Source organism: Equus quagga, chromosome 6, assembly GCF_021613505.1.
Source record: "Equus quagga isolate Etosha38 chromosome 6, UCLA_HA_Equagga_1.0, whole genome shotgun sequence".
NCBI lineage: Eukaryota > Metazoa > Chordata > Mammalia > Perissodactyla > Equidae > Equus > Equus quagga.
This window is the reverse complement of record NC_060272.1, coordinates 125,541,470-125,568,158: the sequence shown is the minus strand read 5'-3', so window position 1 is coordinate 125,568,158 and position 26,689 is coordinate 125,541,470. Positions and strand designations below refer to the sequence as shown.

The 26,689-nt window shown below is 35.8% G+C and overlaps 1 protein-coding gene across 1 annotated transcript in view; it reads left to right on the top strand.

The window, feature by feature from the left end:
- The window catches only part of CAAP1 (caspase activity and apoptosis inhibitor 1), a 52,072-nt gene extending 25,630 nt beyond the window's left edge, over positions 1-26,442 (top strand). Inside the window, exons 5-6 of the mRNA XM_046664851.1 lie at positions 4,983-5,056; positions 25,212-26,442. Coding sequence (XP_046520807.1) covers positions 4,983-5,056; positions 25,212-25,558 — 421 coding nt within the window. The 3' untranslated portion in view covers positions 25,559-26,442. The remainder of the gene's footprint in view (positions 1-4,982; positions 5,057-25,211) is intronic.
- Positions 26,443-26,689: the final 247 nt, after the last annotated feature.

The window sequence follows — 26,689 nt, the reverse complement described above, 5'->3', positions numbered from 1 at the left end:
TTCCTTCTCCCATCCCCAACCACTGATCTGATTTCTTTCCTTGTATTTTTTTCAGAATGTTGTCTAGATGGAATAATACTGTATGTAGCGTTTTGAGTCTGGCTTCATTGACTTAGCATAATGCATTTGAGACTCGTTCACATCATCATGTGTATCAGTAGTTCCTTCCTTTTTATTGCTGAGTATTTACTGTCCCACTGGGTAAATGTGTCATCATTTGTTTATTCATTCCCCAACTGAGGTAATCTTGTAGGCAGAATAACGACCCTCCGAAATGTTTACACTCTCATCTCCAGAATCTGAGAATCTATTATTTTATATGACAAAAGGGATTTTGAAGACTTGGTTAAGGTTAGGGACTTGGAGATGGGCAGATTATGCTGGATTGTCCCAGTTATTCCAGTCAAATCACGTGAGTTCTTAGGAGTGGAAGAGGAAGACAGAAGAGCAGGTTAGACAGATGTGATGGGAGAAGGCCTGGGCTAGAACCTGGGAGTGATGCTCAGCTTCCAGCCAGAAGGAAAATAGGGACTTTGGTCCTACAACCCCAGGGAACTGAATTCTGCCAACAATCCAAATGAATGGGAAATGAATTCTCCCCTAGAGTCTCCGGAAAGAAACACAGCCTGCGGACACTCTGACTTTGGTCTGGTGAAGCCCATACCAGCCTTCTATCCTACAGAACTGCAGCACAATACATTTATGTTGATGTTTTAAACCACCACGTTTGTGGTAATTTGTTACAGCAGCAGTAGAAAACTAATAACGGGACATTTGAGTAGCTTACAGTTTATGGTGATTTCAAGTAAAGCCACTATAAACATTCACGTACAGGTTTTTGTGTGAACATAAGCTTTTCATTTTACTTGGTCTCACTCCTAGGAGTGGGATTGCTGGGTCACGTCTGCATCCTCGCTGATCCTTTGTGGGAGAGTTCCCTTTGTGAGCTGTTTTGATTTTAGTCATTCCAATATATATGAGGTGTTATCGCATTGTGGTTTTAATTTGCATTTCCTTAATAACTAATGATGTTAAGCATCTATTATTGTTTATTTGCCATCTGTATATCTTCCTTGATCAAGGGACTTAATTTTTTTAACTTACTTTTTAAACTCAGTTCTTTGTTTTCCTATTGTGATTTGAGAGCTCTTTATATATTCTGGATACAAGTCCTTTTTCAGATATGTGGCTTGCAAATATTTTCTCCCAGTCTATGGCGTGTCTTTCATTCTCTTGATGTCTCTTTAGAAGAGCAGAAGTTTTAAATTTTGGTGAAATCCAACTTAGTTATTTTTATTTATGAATCATGCTTTTGGTGAAATCTTTGCTAAACCCAAGGTCACAAAGGTTTTTTCCTGTCTTCTAGAAGTTTTATAGGTTTACGTATTTTAGGTCTGTGATTCATTTTGAGTTAATATTTGTATATGCAGGATATGGATTGAAAATCATATCCATGTGGATATCCAGTTGTACCAGCACAGTTTGTTCAGAAAATACCATTTTTCCATTGAATTGCCTTTTCACGTCTGCTGAAAATCAACGGACCATATATGTATGGGTCTATTTCTAACCTCTCTTCTGTTCTGTTCATCTGCATGTTTATTCTTTCTCGAATGCCACTGTCTTGATTCCTGTGGTTGTGTAGTCTTGAAATCTGATGGTGTGCCATCTTCACCTTTGTTGTTCTTTTTCAGAATTCTTTTGGCTGCTCTGGTTTCTTTGCCTGTCTCTTATTTTTAGTAGTAGAAAGTTCATAGGAAGTAGACTGGCTTCATTCAGCCTCCATTTTTACTCCTAGGAGAGTGGAGGGAATTGAGGATTATATCTTTTGTTATGCCAGTTTGTCTGATTCTTAGTCAGCTGATTTTTGCCAAAAGGGGAAGAATCCACCCGGTTTGGTCCTGTTTCTTTCTCCTTCTATTGAGATATCTTCTGGTATTTTTCATTTGGACAAGAAATTGACTTTTTTCTTTCTGTTTAGAAATATGTTTTAAACCTTCAGTAATTCACTTGTATGGTTGTTCTTGACTAAATTCCACAGATCTCCCCCAGTGTATTTTACTTTGATTTGGAAAACAAATTCACTGAGTTATAAGAAAGGATCCAGAGTGGAACTGTATTTGGGGTATAGGAAAGTTGGACTGATGCTGGTTTGAGAACTTAATTCCCAGGGATAGCAGGTACAGGGCTCTCTTGTAATTCAAGGCCAACATTGTATATTAAGCTGTTTTAAGAAGGAACATTGCAGATGGGAGAAAGGAATTAAAAAAATAAAAACAGGCTTTTTTTTTCCCTTAACGGAGAGGAATACAGAAGTCATTGCAAGATTCTTAACCCAAACCAACCCCCATTTTTCTCTCTTCAGTTGTTAGAAAATTCTTACATAGTTTTTAATTGTTTGATAGGAGTATTTAAATGTCATTTAAGTATAAGTTGGAATTTTTTAAATTTTCCTAACTCTGAGTATGTCTTATCATCTAGGGCTAGACATTTTTTATTTTCATAAAACGAGAAATAAAAACACATCATATGCAGTCTGTTGTAGTTTTCTTACACTTTAAGATGTTTCCTTTTTTGTAGATGTTTTGCCTTTCATGCTCTTTGTTGAAGATCTTTAAATTATGTTAGAGAACTCTGAATGTATATGATAATTTTAGTCAAAGTCTACTTGGAACTAAATTTCCTTTCTTGGAAAAATTAACTAGTATGGGTTTTAAACTTCCAGACTATTTTCTGGAATTTTTTCTGATTTCAGGTAATACTGATGTAAAAGCACCTGGCTTTCCACTTTTCAGCCACCAGGTGGTGTACTGCCCCCACTGTCTGAAATTGTGATGGCACCTTTCTTCAATAGCCTGATCAAACCCAACGTAAAATAAAACAGAACGTTATAAAAGTTCACTTCAGGCACTAAAGAAATTGTTTTTCTATAAACATAGTCGTTATAAAGGGCTCTGATTTTATTTGAAGGGGACCCAAGAGGCTTTCACAGAGAAAATAAAGTTATACTTTTTACTGCATTATTATTAATTAAAAATTTTCATTCGGAAATAATTTCAGATTTATTAAAATGTTGCAAGAATAAGAATAGTACAAGAAACATCCATATATGTTTTGCCTAGATTTACCTATTATTAACATTTTACCCCATTTGCACACTTTTTCTTTATATACACTTGTATTTGTTTCTGAGACATTGGAAGTGAAGTTACATGCATCATGGCACTTTGCCCCTAAGTACTGCGTTGTGTTTTCCTAAGGATCGCAATATTTGTTTTGATCTAACCACAGTACAGTGTCAACTTCAGTAAATTCAACCTTAGTAAGTTTAACATTGATAACAGTACTTTTATCCAGTCTGCCACCAGTATTTCTGTTTGTCATTTGACTCAGTAATGTCCTTTATAACATTTTTGCTTCTTCCGTTCAGCAGCCTCGAGTCAATTATAGCATTTCATTGTCATGGCTCTGTAGCCTCCTTTAAACTGGAATATTTTCACAGCCTTTCTTTGTCTTTTATAACATTGGCCCTGAACTCACCTCCCTCTTTTTAATAGAACATTACTCACTTCCATTTTGTGTTTGTCTGAGGATTCCTCCTGATACAGGGTATACATTCTCTGCTATGATATTGCGTGGGTGATGTTGTGTCCTTTTTAGGGTGTTATATGCCCGAGGTCCTTTTATGGTGATGTTACATTGTTTTTTGTGAGTTTAGATGTATGTGTTTAGAAGAATTAAGTGCCATTCAAGGACATGTAAGAGCAAACAAACATTTTTCTAAAGGAAGAGACTTAGTAATGTTCCCAGTAGGTAAAATCTAATTTGACTGTAGGCTCGAGGTAGCACATTTTAACTTTATTCCTTGCAAAGCCCTTAATGTGGCATGTTGGTATTTAATCTGTCCCTGAATTGCTAAGGAGTATTGTTGATATCCTCCTTGGGATCTGCCAGTCATTCTGGTGAAAGAATAAAATCTGACTAGATGGCATTAGACAGAAAGAAGTATTAAAAATGGAGATATCTCAATTGTAAATCTCTCAGATGTTATAATTTTGTAGTCTCTATTTGAGTTTGTGCTTGTATTAGTAAAGTTTTAATACAACACACACATTTAATGCCAGATATCTTGACTGGCAAGAATATTGTGTACTTCTTAAGAAATGATCATGAGTCTTTATCCTTTCATTGTTTGAGGGATTTACTGTTAAGTGGATAGAAAAAATTTTGTGAATGGAAAATTTCCTAAATACTTCTAGTATGTTAGTCTTAGCACATGTATAAAAATTCTCAGAAGGCAATACATACTTATTTTAAAGAAAATAGTCATTTTGAATATTTGCAACTAATTAATTTCTTGACTTTTGCTGAAAAGTATTTGTAACATCAATGTTTAGATGGTTTAATGCCCTCTAAGAAAGAGTATTAGCTTACTTTGCAGCTCTATTGCAGAACATGGTGAATCAAAACTTTTTTATGGCGTGATCTTACACTTAATCCATTTACTTGGATTGCATCTGTATATTACATATAAAATATGTATTCCCACATACTGTAGACATCAAAGTATTTGAAGTATGAAATTAGATGAATATAAAATAATTTGAATGCCAAAGTGCCCATTAAATTTAACAGTTGAGCTTGAAAAATTATTGGATTTTTCTGTGAGTGATGATTTCTCCTATCAGCTACCCTGCAGAGTATTGGAAGGGAGAAAAAACTACCTCTATATTCCTTCCAGGTTTGCCTCTTTATTTTACAAGGAAATATACTACTTAAATTGGCAATAGTTTCTAGCTGCTGCTTCTGACATTTGTATACATGCTTCAGAGTTCCCAGAGTGCACTACGTGGTACCCTGGGGTCTTAGGAAAATTCAGTGTCACTCCAAGTGTCTAACTTAATTGTAGCTACCTGAGCAATAAGTATTATTTGATTGTATTATAGTTTTAAAAATTGTTTTTATTTATTTTTATTTCTCAGACAAGACATCTGTATAGATTCTACTTCATCCCTGAGAGAGAACAAGCAAGCTGACAATTTGGAATTAAAACAAGGTATGAATCAAGTACTTAATTTTTATATAACATTTACCTGAATCTTATAAGCATTTTACCAGTAATCAATTTTCAGAGTGTTCCAGTTTGCCCCCATTTTACAGGTAGGGAAACAGAATAATTTATTTGGTTCAAGATCAAAAGAGTAAAGAATACATCCTTTATTTGATGACTCCTTTAGCTATTGGGGGTGGTTCTGCCTTAGTGATGTATAATTTCAGATGTCACCAGAAAGTTGTGGTCTTGAATAGTTTTAACTCAGTAATCTCTATTATATAGCCTCAGCTGCAAGATTTTGGAGGTGTGTTAACTGGGTAGCTTTGGGTTGTATGTGGAAAAAATAAGTTTTATAGGATAACTGTTTTCCTCTTTTTTTTTACAGAGAGATTTTGTCCTCGTATACTTTCTTCCTTATTTATTGTTTCCTATAAATCAGTGGTTTTTGACATTGCCAGCTAACGGAAGAAAGTTGAAATTTGTAATTTATTCAAGTCAAGCAGATGAATAGGGCTAATCTTTTTAATGTCTTGTTTTTTTATAAAGATTGGCACCTGAGCTAACAACTGTTGCCAGTCTTCCTTTTTTTTTTTTGCTTTTTCTCCCCAAATCCCCCTAGTACATAGTTGTACATTTGCATATTTTAGTTGTGAGTCCTTCTAGTTGTTTCATGTGGGACGCTGCCTCAGCATGGCCTGGTGAGCGAGGCCATGTCCGTGCCCAAGATCTGAACCGGCAAGACCCTGGGCCGCCGAAGCGGAGCGTGCAAACTTAACCACTCGGCCATGGGGCCATTGATGTCTTTTTTGTTTCTTCTCATCCTAGTACTGAAAATCAAATGTAAATAAATTTTTATTAGTTACTCAGAGACCAACTCACATTTTTTCTTTTTCCTGATAAAATTACTTCAGAGCAGTGAGAATCTGTTGAAGCCAAGAGAGTTGTGTTATTTATTCTGGAAGCAGCTAATCTTCGATGGCTTAGAATAGTTTCTCTGAAACTTGAGTCATAGGAACTCATTTGGTAGAGAGAAGCAGGCCATCCATTTATTTAGGCAGAATTTCTTTTTTTAAACTGGTATGTATTACTAATAGTTAATTAACAAAGTGAAGGAAAGTTGGATAGTTAAGTTTGTGATTCATTCAATTTATATGTAGAGAGAGCAAAATCTAGGTTTTCTGTAATTCTACTTCTGTGCTCTGTGGTTTATAAATATTTCTGATACTTTTGAGAATTGTCATGCTTTTCAGAAGTCCTCTTGTGTTAGCCTCTTAAATAACCAGGCAAGATTATATCTTTGTATTCTGACTGCTTCTGAGCACCCCCCACAGACATAAACTCAGATTCGTAGTTTCATTTACGTTTATTTGTCACATATAATACATGGTAAGCACTCATGGTTTTCATATGATGTAGTCGTGGTCATGTGACTCTTGCACCCCATGTATAAGAACAGTACTGCTGTTGTTTCTGCCTTTGTTTCTACGCTGCATCAAAGGAGCAGGCAGTGTGGAGAGTATGCTATTCGATCATCTGAAGAGAGAAAAATGTCATAGAAAGGATGGAAAAGGCTGGAATGGGCAGCTTGCTTCCACTTCCTAGGGAAAAAGGAACAGAGACCTCGTTGTCCAGATTGCCAGTGCTGCCCTCTAAGAGAAGAGGTTTTCCTGCTCCCATGTTCAGGCACCTGGTGCTCCTTGGAGCTCCCTTTACAGTGTCATCAGCCTAGCTTGCTGTGATTTTCTTAGGGCAACTTCAGTCATTTGAGAACTAACCAGGGAGGCAAAGAGGAGGAAAAAAGAGCTCAGGGTAGCCAGGTATCACAAAGCGCAGGTCTTTTATACTTTGGGGACTTGAGAGACTTCTCCTAGGTTCTCACCGAGGTGGCAGAAATATCAAGAACACACTGGCATCAAGAAGCAACAGCCAGCAGAGGTGCGAAAACGTAAGATCGAGCACAGCAGTACCATTGTGCAGTGTACTTCATGTTCATGTTGGACTAAATCTGTAGGAAATGGTTAAGTTCCAGCTCTTTTTGTAAGAAAGCAGGGAAGTAAGTGAAATCTTTTAGAAACATGTCTATAAAAATGGTTAAAGTATAAAATGTTTTGTTGCATAATGGGATAAACATAAGTTATCTAGAAGATTCAATTGTGTAGAACATCTTCCAGATAAATATCAGTGTATCAGAAATCTGAACCAGATAGTAAGAAACTTGCCCTGAGTCACCCAAGCAGCTGAGGTATGCCAGGAAATAGAAATCCTGGTAGGCTCAGTAAAGATTATTGCCTTTTTTCTAAATGAACTAATATTGTCTTTTTAATATGCAAAACTTTCAAAATCGATTTAATATTATCTCTGACTTTTCTTGCATAGCTAGCTATTCTTGGTCACAGTGAGCTCAATAAAAACAATATAATGCTCCTTGTGAATGCATAGTCATTTTATTTAATGACTTGACTATGTAAGAAAATTCATCAAAGCTTATTTAGTACTAAAGTAAGCCTTTGTTCAGTGGACCAAAATGTAAAGCAGCACTGAATTTTCTGTTTGCTCTTCTAGAATAAAATAAATTTTATTATATGACCTATTGATGGTGTATGATACTGACAAGTTATTTAAATTATATTTTCAGTTTTTTCAGCTTCTCTGCTAAAATATTCAATATTGAGATATATTAACTATGAATTACTTAGATTGAAATTGGCATTTCTTTGTCTAGTACTGGTTTTGTTCATCTTGTTGATGGGAAATATCATTTATGACACTACCTGCACTGAAGATGAGTATCAGAGTGTACTCTAGCTTCTCTCACCCCTTCATAATGGACTAGTGCCTGAGGGGCTGCCTTCACTGGGAACATTATTTAAATGTGAATATAATCTCTTGGTTGATTGATTGGTACTGTAGTAAAATAGAAGCTCTTCTGTTAGCATTAGCTTCCTAAGTCATTCATTTTTAGCAAGAGGGCAGTTGTGTAAGAAACAGCAGTTACAATTTTGCCCTAAAGATGCACAGCTGTGTTTGTGTGCATAGGCATATACACATATGCGATCCTGCGATCTTATGTTAATTTCCTGGGGGATTTCAGGCTTGGATTATTGAAAGGTTTAACTCAGCTTTTAAAATAAGAATGGTTTACACAAATTTTCTAAATAGGTCATTTGTGCCATAGTTTAAAAAAATGAACACTGCTATTTGTCAAAGGTATTTAATTTTTAGAAAATATTTTTAAAATATCAAAAAAATCTCTGCTATTATTATTAAATTCTCTTCCTATATATTTATCTATAAATAAGAAAATTTGCTTAAGACATTAAGTAGTGAAATAATGTCTATTAAAATTGTTTCTTTAAAGTTTACATCTGGGGATATGTGTAATTTTGCAAATTATTCTCCTTTGTAACTTCAAGAATTAAGCTGTTATGTTTGCATTAATTCTTGGATAAAATAGATAAAGTTGTCATTAGACATATTTTGGTTCTATTTTTGTATTTCAAATAATCAGAAATAGAAAATACAGTGGGCTGCCTTCTGAGTGGTTCCTGTTGCTGAAGAGTTTTGAACATAGTTTACGTTAACCACCACTTGGTGGTGCTGTTGTCGAGCAGATTCAAGCAATGTTTGGGCGTTTGGCCCTGATCTTGAAGTTCCTTTTTAGCTGTCAGATTTTGTAAAGACCAGCGCCTAGAGCAGTGTCTGCGCTTGGGAAGAATGCTTAATAACTGTTTTCTTAAGTTGTTTAATGGAAGCAGAGTGAAATATACAATTTTTTTTTCTCTCTTTACATTTTTTGTTCTATTAGAGGAAAAGAGAAGACGCTTGATTTAGTCTTTAAGCTCTATCATGGTTCCTTGAAATGCATTCATTTGAATACGGTCATAAACAGAAATAGTGTAACCATATGGTATCTAAAATGATAAAAATCAATAAGACATTTACTACATCTTACTCTGAATCTTTTACATTAGCTTGCTCATGAAAATTATTCTTTCCTTCTATTAGAGAAAGATAAGCAAGCATACCAAAAATACGCACAGTTTTGCTGTGGTTAGGCTCAAATCTTGCCACTTTTTAAAAAAAAAAATAATGTAGTTGCCTCATGCAATTATGTTTTGGTTTTCTGGTTCACAAGTTAGTGAATAATAGACAGCTTTAAAAATTATCTTGTTAACAAGAGCTTCAGGAAGTTGAAAGGTAGACTTTAATAGGGTAAAAATGTTTATCAGTGGTTAAACTATGTGATGAAAGTTTAGAATAGATATTTTCTATGTGCTTCTTTCAGCCTTTCAGACTAGAGTCACCAAAGTGTGATTATACATACTCCCAGAAAATGCAGGAAGAAAATACCAGAACTTCTAAAGTAAATTTCTGATTATATGTATATTATCATAATAGTATGTATTAATTTATTGTACTAGTACATATTAATTTATAAGTAAATAAAAAGTACTTATAGGTACTGGAACAGACACTCAAAAATGTTTTCTTTCATAGGTTTATATAGATGATGAACTTGAGAGACCACTCTTTTAGGCTATGATAAGGAATTGGTGATGGCCATATCTTATTCACTCATTACTTCTAAAAAATTAAATGTGATAGATTTTTGCCATCATAGCACAAAGGTTTTGAATATAAAACCGTATGAGACCTTTCGAATTCTTAAAATGGAAAAATCCAAGTAATTTTTGTTCCCGTTGCTATTGTTGTTCTAAGGTTTTACTGCACCAGGAGAAGCAAAAGTGGGTAAGTGGAGGGACTAGAGTCAGAACGAATGAAGAAAGGAATTTGCAGTTCAAAAGGAGATGAGTTTACTGGAAGAACTTCACAGCCATAGCTGAAGGAATACATGCAAGTTATAAAAACTTTAAAAAATAATGAGAAAAATGCCATCAGGGACTTTCATTGCTTTGTAAAGGAGAAGAGAGTGAAGATCATCAGTTAATCAAGCAGCATCTGTAGGCCAGCAGTTTCACATGCCTGCTCTGTCTGTTACCATAGAAATCTCTGGATTGGCAGGTGAACTCTGTGCTGCCTCTTTCTTTGAAGACCTAAACTGCAGGCATGGATGTTAGCGAGCTGTGGGGAGACTGAAAGGAAAGGGTTTCGAGGCTGTCTGGAGTGGGAAATAGCGGGTAGAAACACATGTGTACCACTAATTTGTTCTCAAAGTTTGAGGCTAATTCCTTTCTTCCTAGCCCGTGATTATCTCCTTGACTGGCTCTAACAAAGGAGTATTCACAGAATACAGCTTCTCAACACAAGTTAACTTCTTTAAAGGATTTTTAAAAAACCCGTTGTGGGGAAAGGATATCTAGCTCAGCAGTTGGTGAAGGAAAAAGAGGTTGTGGTATAACCACTAGTGTGACTTAAGAATTTACATTTCTTTTCTCATTCCTTTGAGCTTTTTCACAAGTTATTACCAGCAGTGACACCAAACAGAATGCTCCCTGCTTTTTAATTTGTCTCTTTCTGTGAGTGGTAGTTGAATGAAAGGGTGAAAATTACATTTTGTATGGCGGATTAGCCCTCACTGTTTCTGTACATTTTGAGGGCCCCTCTGTTGCATTTAAATGTGATGCTTTTCTGCATTTTTTTAAAGAGTAAACCGGCAAGGCTTTTGGATGCATGATACCCTGCATGTGTTTTATCAAGAATGAAATTACAAAGAATTTGATTCTGTTATTTTGAGAGAAATGTTTATTGCCATGTTTCTTTAGATTATACCCATTTTAAACCTTCTGTCTGGTGATGTATTTCATAGGATCCTAGACAGACTCTTTCTGAGGGCAGATGCTTTGGAGGTTACGTAGTCCAAACTTTCATCAGGTGTTGGATTCCCTTTGGATCCACCATGCTTTTTGGTCATTATGTTCTTGTCCAGTTTGTTAGGAAAAGTGCCTCCTGATAGAGAAGTGCTTCTGCCGAAGGACAGATAGTGAACACTAGCTTGAAGTCAGATTTTGTTAGCAGTTCTTGAACTTTTTACATATCCCACACTCTAGTCTATGACTTGATTAGCAGTTTTGGTTGCCACATCATATAGTTGATAGATACTGAGTTTCATTTCTGGGTAAATACCAAGTTTAGATTTGTAAGAAACTGCCAAACTGTCAAAGTACTTTACCATTTTACATTCCCACCAACAGTGAATGAGAGTTCCTGTTGGTCCACATCCTTGCCAGCATTTGGTGCTGTCAGTGTTTTGGATTTTTGCCATTCTCATGGGTGTGTAGTGGTTCTCATTGTTTTACTTTGCAGTACCCTAGTGAAAGATGATGTGGAGCATCTTTTCATATACTGCTTTGCTGTCTGTATATCTTTGGTGACTTGTCTCTTGAGATCTTTTACCCATTTTTTAATTGAATTGTTTGTTTTCTGATTGTTGAGATTTAAGAAATCTTTATGGGGCTGGCCCTGTGGCCAAATAGTTAAGTTCGCACGCTCCACTTTGGTGGCCCAGGGTTTCGCCAGTTTGGATCCTGGGCACAGACATGGCACTGCTCGTCAGGCCATGCTGAGATGGCGTCCCACATAGCACAACCAGAAGAACCCACAACTGAAAAATCTACAACTGTGTACTGGAGGGATTTGGGGAGAAAAAGCAGGAAAAAAAAAAAAAGATTGGCAATAGTTGTTAGCTCAGGTGCCAATCTTTAAAAAAAAAAAGAAATCTATATATTTTGGATAACAGTCCTTTATCAGATGTATTGTGCACATAGTTTCTCTCAGTCTGTGGCTTCTCTTTTCTTTCTCTTAATATTTATTCATATTTAATGCATATCTTTTAGGTCTGTGTCTCCTACATGTTATATTTATTCAAGTGGGTTTGAGGGACCTGTAAGAAGGTCTGTTCAGCCAGAAGCAGCATTCTAATCTGTGAACCTCTGTGATCCTTCTGATTCTGTTAAGATCTGGAATGCAGTATAAAATGTTTAAATGCATAGGTTTTTGAAATATACTTGGGTTTGAATTTTGGTTCTGCCACTTTAATTGTGGGAACTAGAGCAAGTTACTTAAACTCTCTGTTCCTCAGGTAAACTTTCTAAAAATGTTTCCTCGTTTATAAACTGGAGATAATGAATATGAGTGCTTTTTCCATTATGTTATCATAGAGATTAGATGAGTTAATATGTGTAAAGTGCTTTAGAGAAGTGCTTAGTACATAGTAAGTGCTCAATAAATACCAGCTCTTGTTATAATTATTTCTGCCGTCATTATTGTTGTGTTTTCTGCTTCATGTCCCCGGTATCATCCTTGTTGTCTCTAATTGGTGAAAGTGTTTCTAGACTGATCCTTAGTCGGCCTTTATGTAACTTCTACTCATTGGTCCTTCTGTGTCCTTTGGATTGTAGAAAATGAATTTTATACCTCTTCTAAATGACGTCTCTTCAAATTTTGAAGCTGATCTTTTATGCCAACAAGCTAATTGTTTTGTGCTAGGCACCAGGGATAGAAAGATAAATAAAATGTGGCCCACCTTGGAGAGAACTTGTCTAGTAAAGGAAAACAGATGTGTAAGTTAATTTTTCACATCCACTGTATCTGAAGGTCAGCACTGAGTCCTCATCTTGACCTGGTAGCCACGTTTGACACCACTGATTGTTCTTTCTTCCCTGGCACTGTCGTCTTTTCTCAGTCCCCTTTGCATTATGCTCCCTTCCACCCAGCTGCTGAAGGGTGAGTGCCCCAGGACTTATTCTTTGGACTTTTTTTCTTTTCTATATTCCCAGGTGGTCATCTTCTGTAGTTCTGGGACTGGCAGCTATGAATTTATTTCTGCAATTCAGACCTCTTTCCAATACTTGTATATCCAGCTTACTTGTTAGATGTTCAATAAGCATCTTAAGTAGATCCTTCCTTGATCTCCCCCTCTCAAAAGCAACAAATAAACAGACTTCAAAAAACCTTGCTTTTCCTACATTCTTCTCCATCTCAATAAATAGCACTTACATTCTTCTGGGTGTCCAGGCCAAGAACTTTGGAGTCATTCTTGAGTCCTTACTTTCATCTCCATCAGTAAATCCTGTCAGCTCTATTTTCGGAATATTCAGAAAGAGTCCAGCCACTTCATACCTCTTCTTAGCCATATTGTTCTGGCATTGATTCTTACAGCATCCTGATCCCTCTGTTTCTGTCTGTGCTCCCCTGTAGTCTCTTTTCCACACGGCAGTCTGGATGATTATTTTAAACTGTAAGAATGGTCCTGTCACTGTTCTTATCAAAGCCTTCCCATCTCAAAACAGAATCCAAAGTGCTTGCTTCTTACAGCCGTTGCAGCCTTAGGGTGATAGGCCCCGTCACTCCCCACTTGCCCACTCTCTTCCTTCCTCCTTGCTTTCCCCCAGCTCTCCAAGTGCTCTGTGTCAGGGACTCTGCTTCTGCCGTTCCCTCTGCCTGCTGCTCCACTCCAAGATAACCACATGAGTCTTCCACACATCATTCAGATCCCTGATCATGTTACCTGATCTGTCTAAACTAATTAGCACTACTATTATCAGAGCTCAGAAACCTCTTAATAAACCTAGAATTCTACTAAGAATTGATGTCAGGTGTACTGTACTGTAGTCTAGTGGAAGTTACCTTCTTTTGAAAACAATAACTATGTTGTTCTATCATGAATCTAGTTCCCAGCCTCTCTCAGAAAATAAATGGAAATCTATCAGTTGTGACTACAAGTTTTAAATGCCCATCATGCGGTTTGTTCAAGTCGGAGATTTGTACTCTTCACACCAGTGGTGTACTCTTATTTAGGTTAAACACTTGTTCTTTAAGATCAAACATCTCCAAATCGGTGAGGCCTTCCCTAACCTGCATCTGCTCACCTCACCTCTTGATGCCTTATTGTAGGATTGATTATCACTTAGTTCATACCGCTATTGCCTGTTTATTTACTTCTGTTATAACACTGCCTAGTAGTAATCGTTTCAATTCAAGAAACATTTATGAGTACCTACATAGTAATTTGACATGGTCCTTACCCCTAAGTAGCGTCCCATTCTGTGGTATTTCTATTTGTTTATATGTGACGATCCCCTTTAAATGGAGAGCTTCTGTGGGGCAAAGGATTAGATCTTTAGTGCTTGTCTATAGTGGGTACTCAAATTTTTTTGAATGTGTGAGTGGATGGATAGATGAATGAAAGAACTCCTTCTTTCTCTTCTACCCTGTCCAATATGTACATTATTCTTAATAGAGAAGATGGAAGCAAAATAGAGTATTAGGTACTTCAGCCCACTATTATTCTACCACCTACCCCAGAGTATGTTGGTTCTGAGCTTGTTTATCTTTCTGGTCTTAACAAAACTGAGTCATTTTTGTTTGTTTCGCTTAGACTCTAGCTTTGTTTATCTTACTTGTACAGATTCATACTAGTCTTTTATATTAATAGTTGATTGTTTGCCCTTTATAAAATATGTGGTCATCATACAGATTCCTCTGTAGCTTCTATGTCTCTGGATATTTCCTCATTTGGATAATGAATGTTTGGACCGAGTTTTATGTTTAAGCATCTTTCTGCATTCTTCAGCTATCCCTCCTCATGAGATTATGTGTTTTCTCTGACCATTTTAAAAACATACAGGCCCCTTTTTATGGCATTTTCCACTTTCACTATCATACACTCTAAGGTGACAATAGTTATTTTTTCCAAGGGCTCCCGCTACTTCCCCATTTCACGTATTTTCTTTTATGGAAATAATTAGGATGAAACTGATAGTTTTTATTATTTTTCCTACTTCTTTAATGAAAGTATTTTTAGTTTTAGGGTAGGATTTCTTTGTTTTGTAGAGTATACCACCACTTTTTTGGCATAATGATAATGATGGCTGCTTACCATCATCATGAGTCTACAAAAGGTACATTTACATTTTCTAAAATTAGAATCAAGTCTTTAGTAATTCTTTCCAAGCATGTATTTATATTTAAGCAAAAGCATTGCCACAGGAAACATGACAGTTTGTGAAGTAGACAGTGAATTTGAGCACACCTTCCTTGGATGAGCAGATTGTGGAGCACTGAGATTTTACCAGCAGAAAATATGAGTGTGAGGCCTTTTTAAATGAATAAGTTCCATTAGATCTTCGGGGGAAAAAGTTGCCTGATTCTAAATTCCACTACTTGTAAATACTGAAATAGCTATTTTGTCTTCATTTTTTCCCCTTTGTGCATTTTCATAAATTTCTTCCTAGATTTTGATATCAAACTTTATTCTATTAGAAACCTCTTTAATCAAATGGTAGGATAAATGGTAAATGACATTTTTAAAGGTTTTCTTTCTGTTTACTTCCACACTGCTAGAGAAAACCTCTCACATGTCAGCCTGTTACTGTGCCCCAGTGTGTCCCCAAAATATTCACTTACCTGATCCACTGTAAAAGGCTGGCAGGAGGTGGTCCCTATTGTGCTGTTGTCCTAGAATAGTGCAGTCTTCAGAGGCAGTAATTTTGGACACTGCACTTTTCTGTATGCTCACATGTGCATTTTATTCTGTTAGGCTCACATCCTCTTATGCTGAGCTGAGTTGCAGCACTTTGCCATTGTCCATTGTGTCCCTCACACTTGCAGTCTCCTCCTCTGTCAGTATCACCTGTTACACTCTAACACCTACAGCATATCCTGTGTCTCTGAAGGTCTCCGTGACTTTCCCTGTGCCTTACACACTCTGAAATTCTGTTATTCTTCATTTTGCACAATTTAGCACTTTAAAATATGTCCATATTTTAAGGATACATAAGCACCACAAGGGCAAAAACTGTCTTAATCATGCCACAAATATTTAATCTACCCCAGCTGTGGTATTTTGTAAGGCCTACCTCTTCTGTGGCCTTTACAGCACCATCATGACATATGTAATAGATACTGAGTATTTATTGACTCTTGGAGACATCTCTGGATTTGAGATTCTTAAAAGTTAGGTTTACAGGCTAGTAGACACTCACATTATCCAGAAGGTCAGTGGAGGTTTGGTGGAATACTAGACAGGTTTCTATATTAAATTGTTTGCATTTTCTTCTTTATCAGTAACAGTTATGCCATGATTAAGTTTTGAATATGAGGGTCAACATGATGCACTCAAATTTAAATCAATAGTTTAAAACACTACATGACAAAAAAATAGCCATGTTCTGTTAATTTTGCTGAGAGGAAGATTTAAGGCCTCTACAGAAAACATTGTTCTTACACATTAAAAGAACAGTTGTTTCCTTTTCAGAAAATAAAGTGTTGGTTTCTTAAAAAGGCTGGAATTCACTAAAACTGTTGAGTTATCAAGCTGACTTTCTACAGTTAGAATACATTAGAAGTGTGTTGTTGACAAATTAAAATTTAATAAAACCAAAATTTTTTCTTGTCTAAGAAAAGAAATCCACAGAGGCATAGCATTGCTGTCTAGTGCATCGTAGACTTCGTTACGAATGAGATTCCAATAGGTCAGTAACACTGGGGCTGTGGAGATTCAGGATCTAGAGAGAAGGATGGTGAAACGTGTCAGTCTAAATGGCGTAACCACTGAAAGTGAATAACTTAAAATCAGAGGAGAAAAACGAGTTGAAGGAGAAAACAAAGTGAAGTAGTCTAGCCATTTTAGTAATCAGCTCTATGTTTGCTTGATAGGAGTATTGGATTTCAGTTTTCTCATGTTCTCCTCCAAGATAGATATTTTTTTAAAATATTTTCAAAAATGTTTCAGATTTCTAAGTAGAAATCAACTTTTATTAAAAAAACTTTTTGTCTTGGAAAATTTCAAACAAAAATAGGAAAGAAGGTAGGAACATAACTCCCATGACTCAGCTCCATCTTCAGCAATTATCCACCTGTGGCTAATCTTTTTTCATCTGTACTCCTACCTGCTTCACACCACTAGATTATTTTAAAGCAAATCCGAAACATCTCTTTGGTTCATCTGTGAATATTTCAGTATGTATGCATCTCTTAAAGACAAGAGATCTCTTTTTAAACATGGCCACAATACCTTAAAAAGTAACATGTCTTAATAGCATCAGATATTCAGAAAGTGTTCAAATTTAACCTAGTTGTATTCATCGGTGGTATTGTGATACTAAGATTGATCCATTAGCTCAGGTGTTGTCAACCTGAGACTAATGGTTTTAGTAGCTGTGATTATGGTCTAGATCCATTATTTCATTAGGGGTTGCGGAATAGTGGATCTAAGGATTTTTAATCCTCAGATAACCAGTGTTCAGGTTTCTCGGATTGTCTTATAATATCTTTTAAACTTTATTTGTATGAATTGGGGTCCAGATATAGTCCCAACATTGCACCTGGTTGATAGTCTCTTTTTCTTTTTAAAAGGAAAGCTACACTTGCCTAGCCTTCTCTCTTTTTTTTTTTTTTTTTTAAATATTGGCACCTGATCTAACAGCTGTTGCCAGTCTGGTTTTTTTCTTCTTCTTCTTCTCCTCCCAGAAGTCCCCTGGTACATAGTTGTATATTTTTTTTAGTTGTGGGTCCTTCTAGTTGTGGCATGTGGGACGTCGCCTCAACATGGCCTGATGAGCGGTGCCATGTCCGAGCACAGGATCTGAACTGGCGAAACCGCTCAGCCACGGGGCCGGCCCTGATAGTCTCTTTTTAATCTATTATGCTTCCCCTTTTTCTCCCACCCTATCTCTCTCCCTCTCTTTGCAGTTTATTTCTTGAAGAAACTCGGTGTCTGCTGAAGTTTCTCAGTTTGAATTTTGCTGATTGCATCCCAGTGTTTTTTTTAACGTTCCTTTATTTTCTGTGTATTGGTAGTTAGATGTAGAGGCTTGATCAGATTTGTGTTCTCTTTTTTGACAAAAATATTTAGGAACAATGTTGTGTCCTTCCATAAGGAGGCATTCATTACTTCTCTTTTTTGCGGTTGTGTTAGCCATTGGGAGATATTGTCCATGGTGGCTGATGATAATATCTTGATTCCTTGAGGCTAGCTTTTGTTGGTAATCTAGTTTTTTTCCTCTGGGAACTTTTAGGAATTTTTTTTTTACCTTCAAGTTCTGATGCTTTGTAGACTGTGTCTTAGGTGTAATGCTCTGCACTTGGGAGGCCCTTGCGGCGTGAAGACCTTCTTCACCTCAGATCAATTTTTACTCTTATTTCTGTATTTTCCCTCTTCACAGTCTCTTTTCTTGCTTTCTGACTTGTTCTGTCACTAGTCAAGCGTCTGCTCAAATGTTACCTGATCAGATCACAGTGATCATTCTGTGAAAGCGTCTGTCTGCTGCTGTCTTCTTAGCCTGCTGTAGTTTCTTCATAGCACCTGGTACTTATTGATAGTGTCTCTCCTCAGACTTAAACGTGAGGCAGGCACTTTTCTTTTTTAATTCACTGCTGTTTCCTCAGTGTTTAAAACAGTGTTTTGTACATTGTAGGTGTTCAGTAATATTTGCTGAATTGATTATGTTAGGTTGTTGTTGGACTTGTGAGTCATTCATCCTCGTCTCTTAACTTTTATTGCCTATTTTACATATATTTTTACTTTATTTCTACATTTGAGGACTTTTTAAACATTATCTTCCAGGAGCCGTTGAATGTTTGCTTTTGATGACTGTATTTTTAAATTCTAACGTTTCTGTTCTCTGTCTTTTTTCATTGCTCTGTGTACTTGTTCAATGGCTGCACACCCCTTCAGTCTCTAAGGGTACCAAGGAAACTCCCCCACCTCTCATTGCCCCCCATTAGATTATCTTTAGACTCCTAAATTTTCTTTATCTTTTCCTTTGTTCATCTTAGTCCTTCGTTTATTGTGGCTGGGTTTTTCTCCTAGCTGGTTTGGGTTTCTTCAGTAGCTGTTTGGACACAGTTCCCTAACAGATCTCTTTCTTTAATATAGCTGCATGGGGTAGGCCTTCCAGTGGACAGGGTTTGAGCCTGTGGCCGGGAATGGCTCAATTAGCCAGCTATTCTGAATGAGTTGAATTTAATGATCTTGGCGTTTGTTCCACAGCCAGCTCTTCCTTGCTTCCAAGACTCTAGGTCTTAAGGATTACACTCATCTGGGGAATCTTTTGCTGTGACTTTGCTTTATTTTTCTGTCACTTGAATCCTGCCTACTTAGATTTTGTAAAAATCCTGCAAAATTTCTTTTTAGCTGATACCCTTTCCTGTTATCTATTAATAGTATGATTTCATTTTTTCTTTTTTAACTTTTTAGAAGGTTATACTCTTGGAAATGGTTGAAGAAATATGTGTATTCATAGAGCAAAATTGGAAAACTCATTTTCTCCTCTTCCCCCTCTACTTTGACTTCTCTCTCCAGAAATAACCACTATTAATATTTTACTTATGTTATTTTTAACATAAGTATGATTATCACTCTTTAGTCTACTTTTTTAACTTAACAGTATTTCTTGATCATTATTCTATTTTACTAATTTATTAATTTTTTTCCAGATGGATAAAATTACTATTTTTTTACTAATAAGTAAAAAATGATAGTGTTTTAATTTGTACTTCCCTGATTACAAGTTAGACTGAGCGTTTTTTCATGTATTTATTGATCCTTTGTATTTCATATTAGTGAAATGCTTGATTTACTTCTACCCTTTGCCCATGTTTTTAGTTATTTCTTAATGATATCTAGATATTGTATATACTCTTGCATTTGTCCTTTTTAAAAATGTGTTTCTCTAATATTTTCTTGTAGTCTGCCCTGTCTCATAATTTTATTTATAGTAGATTTTCTTTCTCAGAAATCTTACATTTTTATTTAGCTAAATTTGTTGGTTTTTTCTCTTTGTGGATTCTCCATTTTGTGTTTTACTTAGGAACAACTAATGTTTGTTAATTTTTTCCTCAGTTAATTTATAATTTTTATGCCATTATTTTTAAGTAACTCTTCTGTCACTTCAGTGGGTTCTTGATAGGGAAGAGAATTAGGTATGTGTGCTCAATTTGCCAGCTTTAGCAGAAATTCAGACAGATATTAATTATTCCATGTTCTAGGGCTTGCCTCTTGGCTTAATTTAATAAGTCATTATCAAGAAGTTTCACAAGCATGCAGTCACTCATAACAGTAGATATGCTTTCATTTTATGCATTAAAACTATTTCTGATAAGTTGAATTATTAGCAAGTGGAATAATATAGGCCCTTTCAAGGTTTAAATATGCTAACATAGCTTAAAAACCCTTATTCATTTTTATCACTCAAAATCTTTGTGATTCATAATTATCATATATTTGTTTACTTTCATTGGGTTTTCTATTTAAAACTTTTAACGAAAAGCAAACTTAAGACCTAAAATATGTTTTCTTTATATAGCTTAGAGAATCCCTGCAGGTCTTAAGCATTGAGGTTTGTCATAGATGATAATAAAAATACAGATACTGCATTTTAGCTCTCCCTGTTACGTAGTATACTCCCTTTTATTTATACCAGAAGTATATTCCTTTAAAGTGATTGGCTCTTTTATAGTCATGTTCTTTTCTCCTTGTTGATAAAATGTTTAAACGGTATTGGGTGTTCTATTTAGTTGCCAAATGTTTTGCCTTTATGATTTTATCCCATGTTCATAACTATGCACTGAATAATATAAACAAATATTTCTCTGGTAAATTATTTCATTTATTCATCTGTGTCAGTGATGAGTTTAGATAGTAGTTGATTCATCTTGCTGTCTAGATACTGAGTCTAGATGGATTAGCTTTTTATTTAAAAAATCTTTGGTACTTGGGTGCCGAGTTTGGAGTATGAATCAAATTGGTAGCGCAAAAGATAGCAGGAAAACGAAGGAAAAGAGAAACAGTGGAAATATACAGACAGAGGAGACGGAGGAGAATGTACGTTGTTGAGTTGTTGGCTAGAGGATCAACTGTAAGAGAGAAATGCTCAATAAACCCCTGAACTCTTTATTACTTCTTTCTTGAAAAACACTTTGTCTTCCTATAAACTGTTGTTTAGCCAGGCTCTTGACCTCCTTTAATCCTCCCCAATAAGTTATTTACTCCATTTCTTCATTTATATTGCTTTTCTCTAAGGTTCTCTAAATGGTACGTAGTATTTTAGGTGCCACCCATCTTACTGGAAAAGAGCAGAATTAATGTAAGGAATATATCATATCCTCTAGTTTCTTTGTGTATAGTTTAAAGTTACTTCAGTTATTTTGCTGCTTCTTGTGACATCAGTAGCTTGGATCTAATTTTATGCTCACTCTCTTCCCTGAGCCACTTTTGATTATTATATCCTTTACAGTTAATAGTCTGAATTCTTATTCTTTTTATTTTTAATTGCATTTGTATTATTTTACCTCAGACCCGTCTGTCTTTTATTTTTCTTGGTGGATTTCAACAACCTTAGTTTAATGTCATGCACACATTGAAACTGTTTTTATTTCCTTTAGAGGAGCAGAACTAATTTACCTTAGAGTGATTTGGTACTCTCAGACTCCTAAGTCCATGTGAAAACTTAACGATGCTCTTTTGTTTGTGGAATTCTCATATTTAAAAATGGGCACTCACTTCACCCTGAAAACACACACACACGTGTGCATGCATGCACGCAGTATGGGAGTGTAGAAGGACAGAACATGACCACACTGATATTTTAAGGACTTTGAATAAGGCATTTTGTAGTAAAGTTACCTTTTTAGAAAGAATGTGCAGATTTTGCCTCTTCCACTTTGAGAATCATACTTGATAAAGAAAAGCCCTACAAATTTCTGATAGTAAGGATGAGAATAAATTGTCTTTGGAAATGTATTCGTATGTTTGCAAATGATGCTTTAAAAAATAAGTCAGTAGAATGATGAAAATTAAGGAATAGTGAAAAGACTTGATTGAAGTATGATCTTACATCTTCAAATAATTTGTCATGTTATATTGTACAAGTCATTTAACTTGTTTTCACATTTGTGAAATGAAGTGCTTATGGTAAATTTCAGATATAAATTCTACAAAGCTTTGGCATCCATAGTGCAGGTATAATGGGTAAATGGAACCTATGAATGCATTCACCAGTACTGTTACGGAGGACTCAACCACTTGGATTTTGGATAATTTTAAGTATAAGCAGAGAACACCAAGTTTGTAGAGCACCATTTCTTCAGTGATAGAATATGTATAACGGTTTCTGATGTAAAAGTAAAGAAAGAGTGAAGGCCACCTTCTGCCCACTAAAAGTTTGAAACAAACCCATAGAAAATATAAATGAGAAAAAAACTCTTGTCAAGATTTTCTTCCTTTGAAATATTGAGAACATAAACATTTTGAACCTGAATCTCTGGTACTGATAACTTTATAGAAGAAGGATTTTATTATTATAAGCTCAGGGCAGAGGAGCTCTTTAGCTGTGGTTATTTCTTAAATAAGCTTATATAAATAGGCTTAAAAATGATCTGAATTAAGTGAGAATATAGCTCAATGGTTCTTAGCCATTTGAAAAAGTATTTGAAAGCTGTGGACCTCCTCCCCAGAAAAAAATAAGATGAATGTAATATACAATCTATTAAAAAATATCTATGGGGCTGGCCCCGTGGCCGAGTGGTTAAATTCGCGTGCTCCGCTGCAGGCAGCCCAGTGTTTCGTTGGTTCAAATCCTGGGCGCGGACATGGCACTGCTCGTCAGACCACGCTGAGGCAGCGTCCCACATGCCACAACTAGGAGAACCCACAACGAAGAATACACAACTATGTACCGGGGGGCTTTGGGGAGAAAAAGGAAAAAATAAAATCTTTAAAAAAACAAAACAAACAAACAAAAAAATATCTATACACACTCATATATATCTCTGTGGTCTTTTGGTAGGAAATATAGGCTGATGGTGTATGACAGTGACATTCAGCTGCAAGGTCTGCCATGTATCTTTTCAGGATCTGCTAGTGTGGATTCTCCACTTCTTTAATGAAAATATCTCTAAGTTTTGCTATCCTTCTTTTTATTTACCTACATAGAGATTCAAAGCAAGTTAATTTCATAAAGTGCAGCTACTCACATTTTGCAATTTAGCTTGTAAGTGATTCCATAGTTGTGTCATTACACACTGATCCCTGGACCCAAGATAGTAAGTGAGCTTTAGTTAAAATGCCCAGACATTGTAATTGTACTTCTTTTCTCTAGAAACCTGTTGCCAAAAAGGTTGTTTGGGGAAAAAAATTTAGTAGAGTATGATTTACTGACTTGTTACTTATATTTCATTGGCTACTGCTGCCAGTAGGATACCCTGTTGGATTATTATCCAGGTGATGAATTTATTAAGTGAAAGAAAAGTGGTAACCATATCTTAGGGGGAAAAGAGGAAAATAGTAAGTATTCCCATTTTTGTATTTTTATATAGACTTCACTTACTGTAATACAGACCTGGGGCTTTAGAGATATCCTAGGACAATTTACCTTAATTTTTACAGAAGGGAAACTCTGAAAAGGTAAAGGATTTGCTCAAGTCGCATACTTAATATTGGGGTAAGGATTAGGACTCACGTATCAGGTATTTAGACTCTCCCTCCCACCCACCCACCATACTCTTCCACTCTTCAGTCATTAGCAGGCACAACTTGTAGTCGGAAGAAAAAATCACATTTTTTTAAAAACTTATGTTTTAAAATCTTTTAAACAGACAAAATTCTCACTCAGAATCAGTGACTACAGATTTAGAACTCCGGATTAAAGCCTGCTAGGCATGAAAATTAACTTTTTGAGACTATGAACAATTTAGTGCTTCTTTTCTTAAATTTGTTTTTGTCTGAAATTAGAATACGTACATAAAGCATTCTTTCTTTATGCAAAAGGCTATATTCATTTTTCTGTAGCTATTTGGAAATATTTGATGCTTTGGGGAAATAAGTAAAATATTCTTTGGCATCAAATAATTAAAATTGCAATCTTTTTTTTTGCACGTTCTATTTGTGGGCAGAGATAATTTATTGATTCATTTTCCACTTTAATTTTGGAGGAGGGAGTAGTTTTTGAAGGAGGATCAGTAAAGGGCTGTAAATCATTTATTATAAAACCAATGGAATAGAATTGTGTATATCCTCCCTGTACATTCTATCATCAGAATTTTTTATCTGTCTATGTTTTGTAAAAAAAGTTTCCCTACTATGAGAAAGCTAACAGAACTAACATTTGGGGGATCATTACTGTCTTTTTTGAAGACATATTAGAAACGTAAAACTTAAAACTAAATAACTTAAAACTACTTAAAAACTAAATGAATTGGAGGTATGAGCGAGCGCTCAAAGTTGTAGATGACGCCAGGGGTTGAGCAATGTCCAAGGCCAGAGTGATTGAGAGCTGTAATCTGCCTTTGTATTCAAGTTCTTAGCATCGGTTATAGAAGCTTTTTTAACAAATGCATTTTTAAAGATTATGGTGTACTAACTTTATTAATTAAAATCCTCTTGATGAAAACTTATTTCATCTCAGAAAATGGCCTCAGGCGTTCTCCTTTAATTTATTGATTTAGAACAAAGTGTGTGAAAAAGCATATGAAAAGATTTGGGATAATTGCAGTGCACATTTCTCTTTTTTGTAGTTCATGAAGCAAAGTATTTTAAACTCCTTCTAGAATAGAATTTCACTTCTTCGATAATACTCTATCCAGAGAGTTTCCAACATCAGCTCTTATTTTGTAATGTGGAAGCTTCACTGTGGTACAGAGTTATGACATTTGTTTTTTTTCAAGGAAAATAGCCATGAGCTAACATCCACTGCCAATCCTCCTCTTTTTGCTAAGGAAGACTGGTCCTGAGCTGACATCTCTGCTCATCTTCCTCTACTTTATATGTGGGATGCCTGCCGCAGCATGGCTTGATGAGCGATGCATAGATCCGCACCTGGGATCCAAACCAGAGAACCCCAGGCCGCCAAAGCGGAGTGTGCAAACCTAACCACTATGCCACTAGGCCAGCCCCTGTTGTGACACTTTAATTAGGAAAATAGGTCTTGAGACTCCATGCATTGGTATAAATTTCCCAATGCTTCCATGTTCTACTAAGTTGGAATGGAAAATACATTAAAATTTACGTTCAATTAGATCTGTTTTCAAAGTTGAGGAGTTGGGAAAAGGGTTGGCATGAGGATTATGGAATGTGTTTGGGACTCCATGGTGGGAGCTGGGGTCAAAGCAGCCCTTTAATCCTAAACAGAATGGGAATTTCGACCAGGGCGTTTAGGTTACATAGTTCTTTCCCCCCGCTTTTTTTGTTTGTTTGTTACAGGCAAAGGGGAAGATAGTGATGTGCTCAGTATAAATGCAGATGCTTATGACAGCGACATAGAAGGCCCATGCAACGAAGAAGCAGCTGCTCCTGAGGTCCCAGAAAATACAGTCCAAAGTGAAGCTGGTCAGATAGATGACCTGGAGAAAGACATTGAGAAAAGCGTGAATGAAATTCTGGGACTGGCAGAGTCTAGCCCAAAGGAACCCAAAACAGCCACCCTGACTGTTCCTCCACCGGAAGATGTTCAGCCTTCTGCACAGCAGCTGGAGCTGCTAGAACTTGAGATGAGGGCACGAGCTATTAAAGCCCTCATGAAAGCCGGTGATATAAAGAAGCCAGCCTAGTTATTGAACTGGGATCTGAATTTTAGATGTGTTTGAACAAAGCCACATCATATAATTTTTGTATCTGAAGTTTATTTTGGGTCTTAGAGGATATTTCTCATGTAATCCTTATTGGATAAAGTCATTTTAGGCCTAAAATATCCATATGGGTCTGTTGTTGTTGTTGTTGTTGTTGTTGTTGTTGTTGTTACTTTCATATATGTGTGATCGTTTTATGACTTCATGGCAAATATCACTGGGTAACCTGGATACTTTGTTAGATGAGTATTTAGCTATGTTTGCAAATTAACGTCTGAAAAGCCATTAGCAAAGAGGAATGGTAATTTTGTCCTTCTTTTTAAATGTTTTGGCACCACACCAAAAAGCTTAAGAAAGATTGACCAAGCATGTTGCTCTTAAGGCTATCTATATTTTGCAATAGAATTACTGCTTCTAGATTTGTTAACAATTTAAGAAATTTAGTTAAGCTTATATGTACTTTTAAAATATGTATTGTCTTGAAAATGGCTTCTATGGGTATGGATTTACTAGTAAAAACTGAGTAACGTTTTTCATTATAAGGCTTACAGATCTGAAATGGCTGAGAAAAACTTACTTTATAAAAGAAAAAATGGACTTAATTTAAGGCAGTGTTTAACAATGTAGAAGTAATTGCCCAACTTTAATTCCAGCAGGCAAGCCATTCTAACAGGTATTTAATATTATTGGACACTTTGTTCAAATTTTTTTCTTCAATTAAAAGGGAACACATTTTCATTTACATTCCAAGCTATTAGGAAAAGGAGAATATTTTATCGTACAGGCTTTCATCTGGTGTTTTTTTGCTTGAAGATCTGATGTGCTATAATTCCATGAATTAAAAATAATAAAGACTATCATTCTGGGTCTGAAGACTTTTGATACATTTCTGAAAGCAGAATTAATTTCAGAAGCTTTGATAAGTTGATGTTATAATCTAATTTTGTATAGTTTTTGTAAATAAATTAAAATATTGCCACAATCCTGAATGCTTTTTGCCCCATCACTAATTGCAGTTGTTTGATACCAAAATAAGTTTAGGTAGACACCCTTAACTTAATTTTTTTTCTAAAATATAGATCTAGAACTGCTGTTTTTGTATTTGCTAACAAA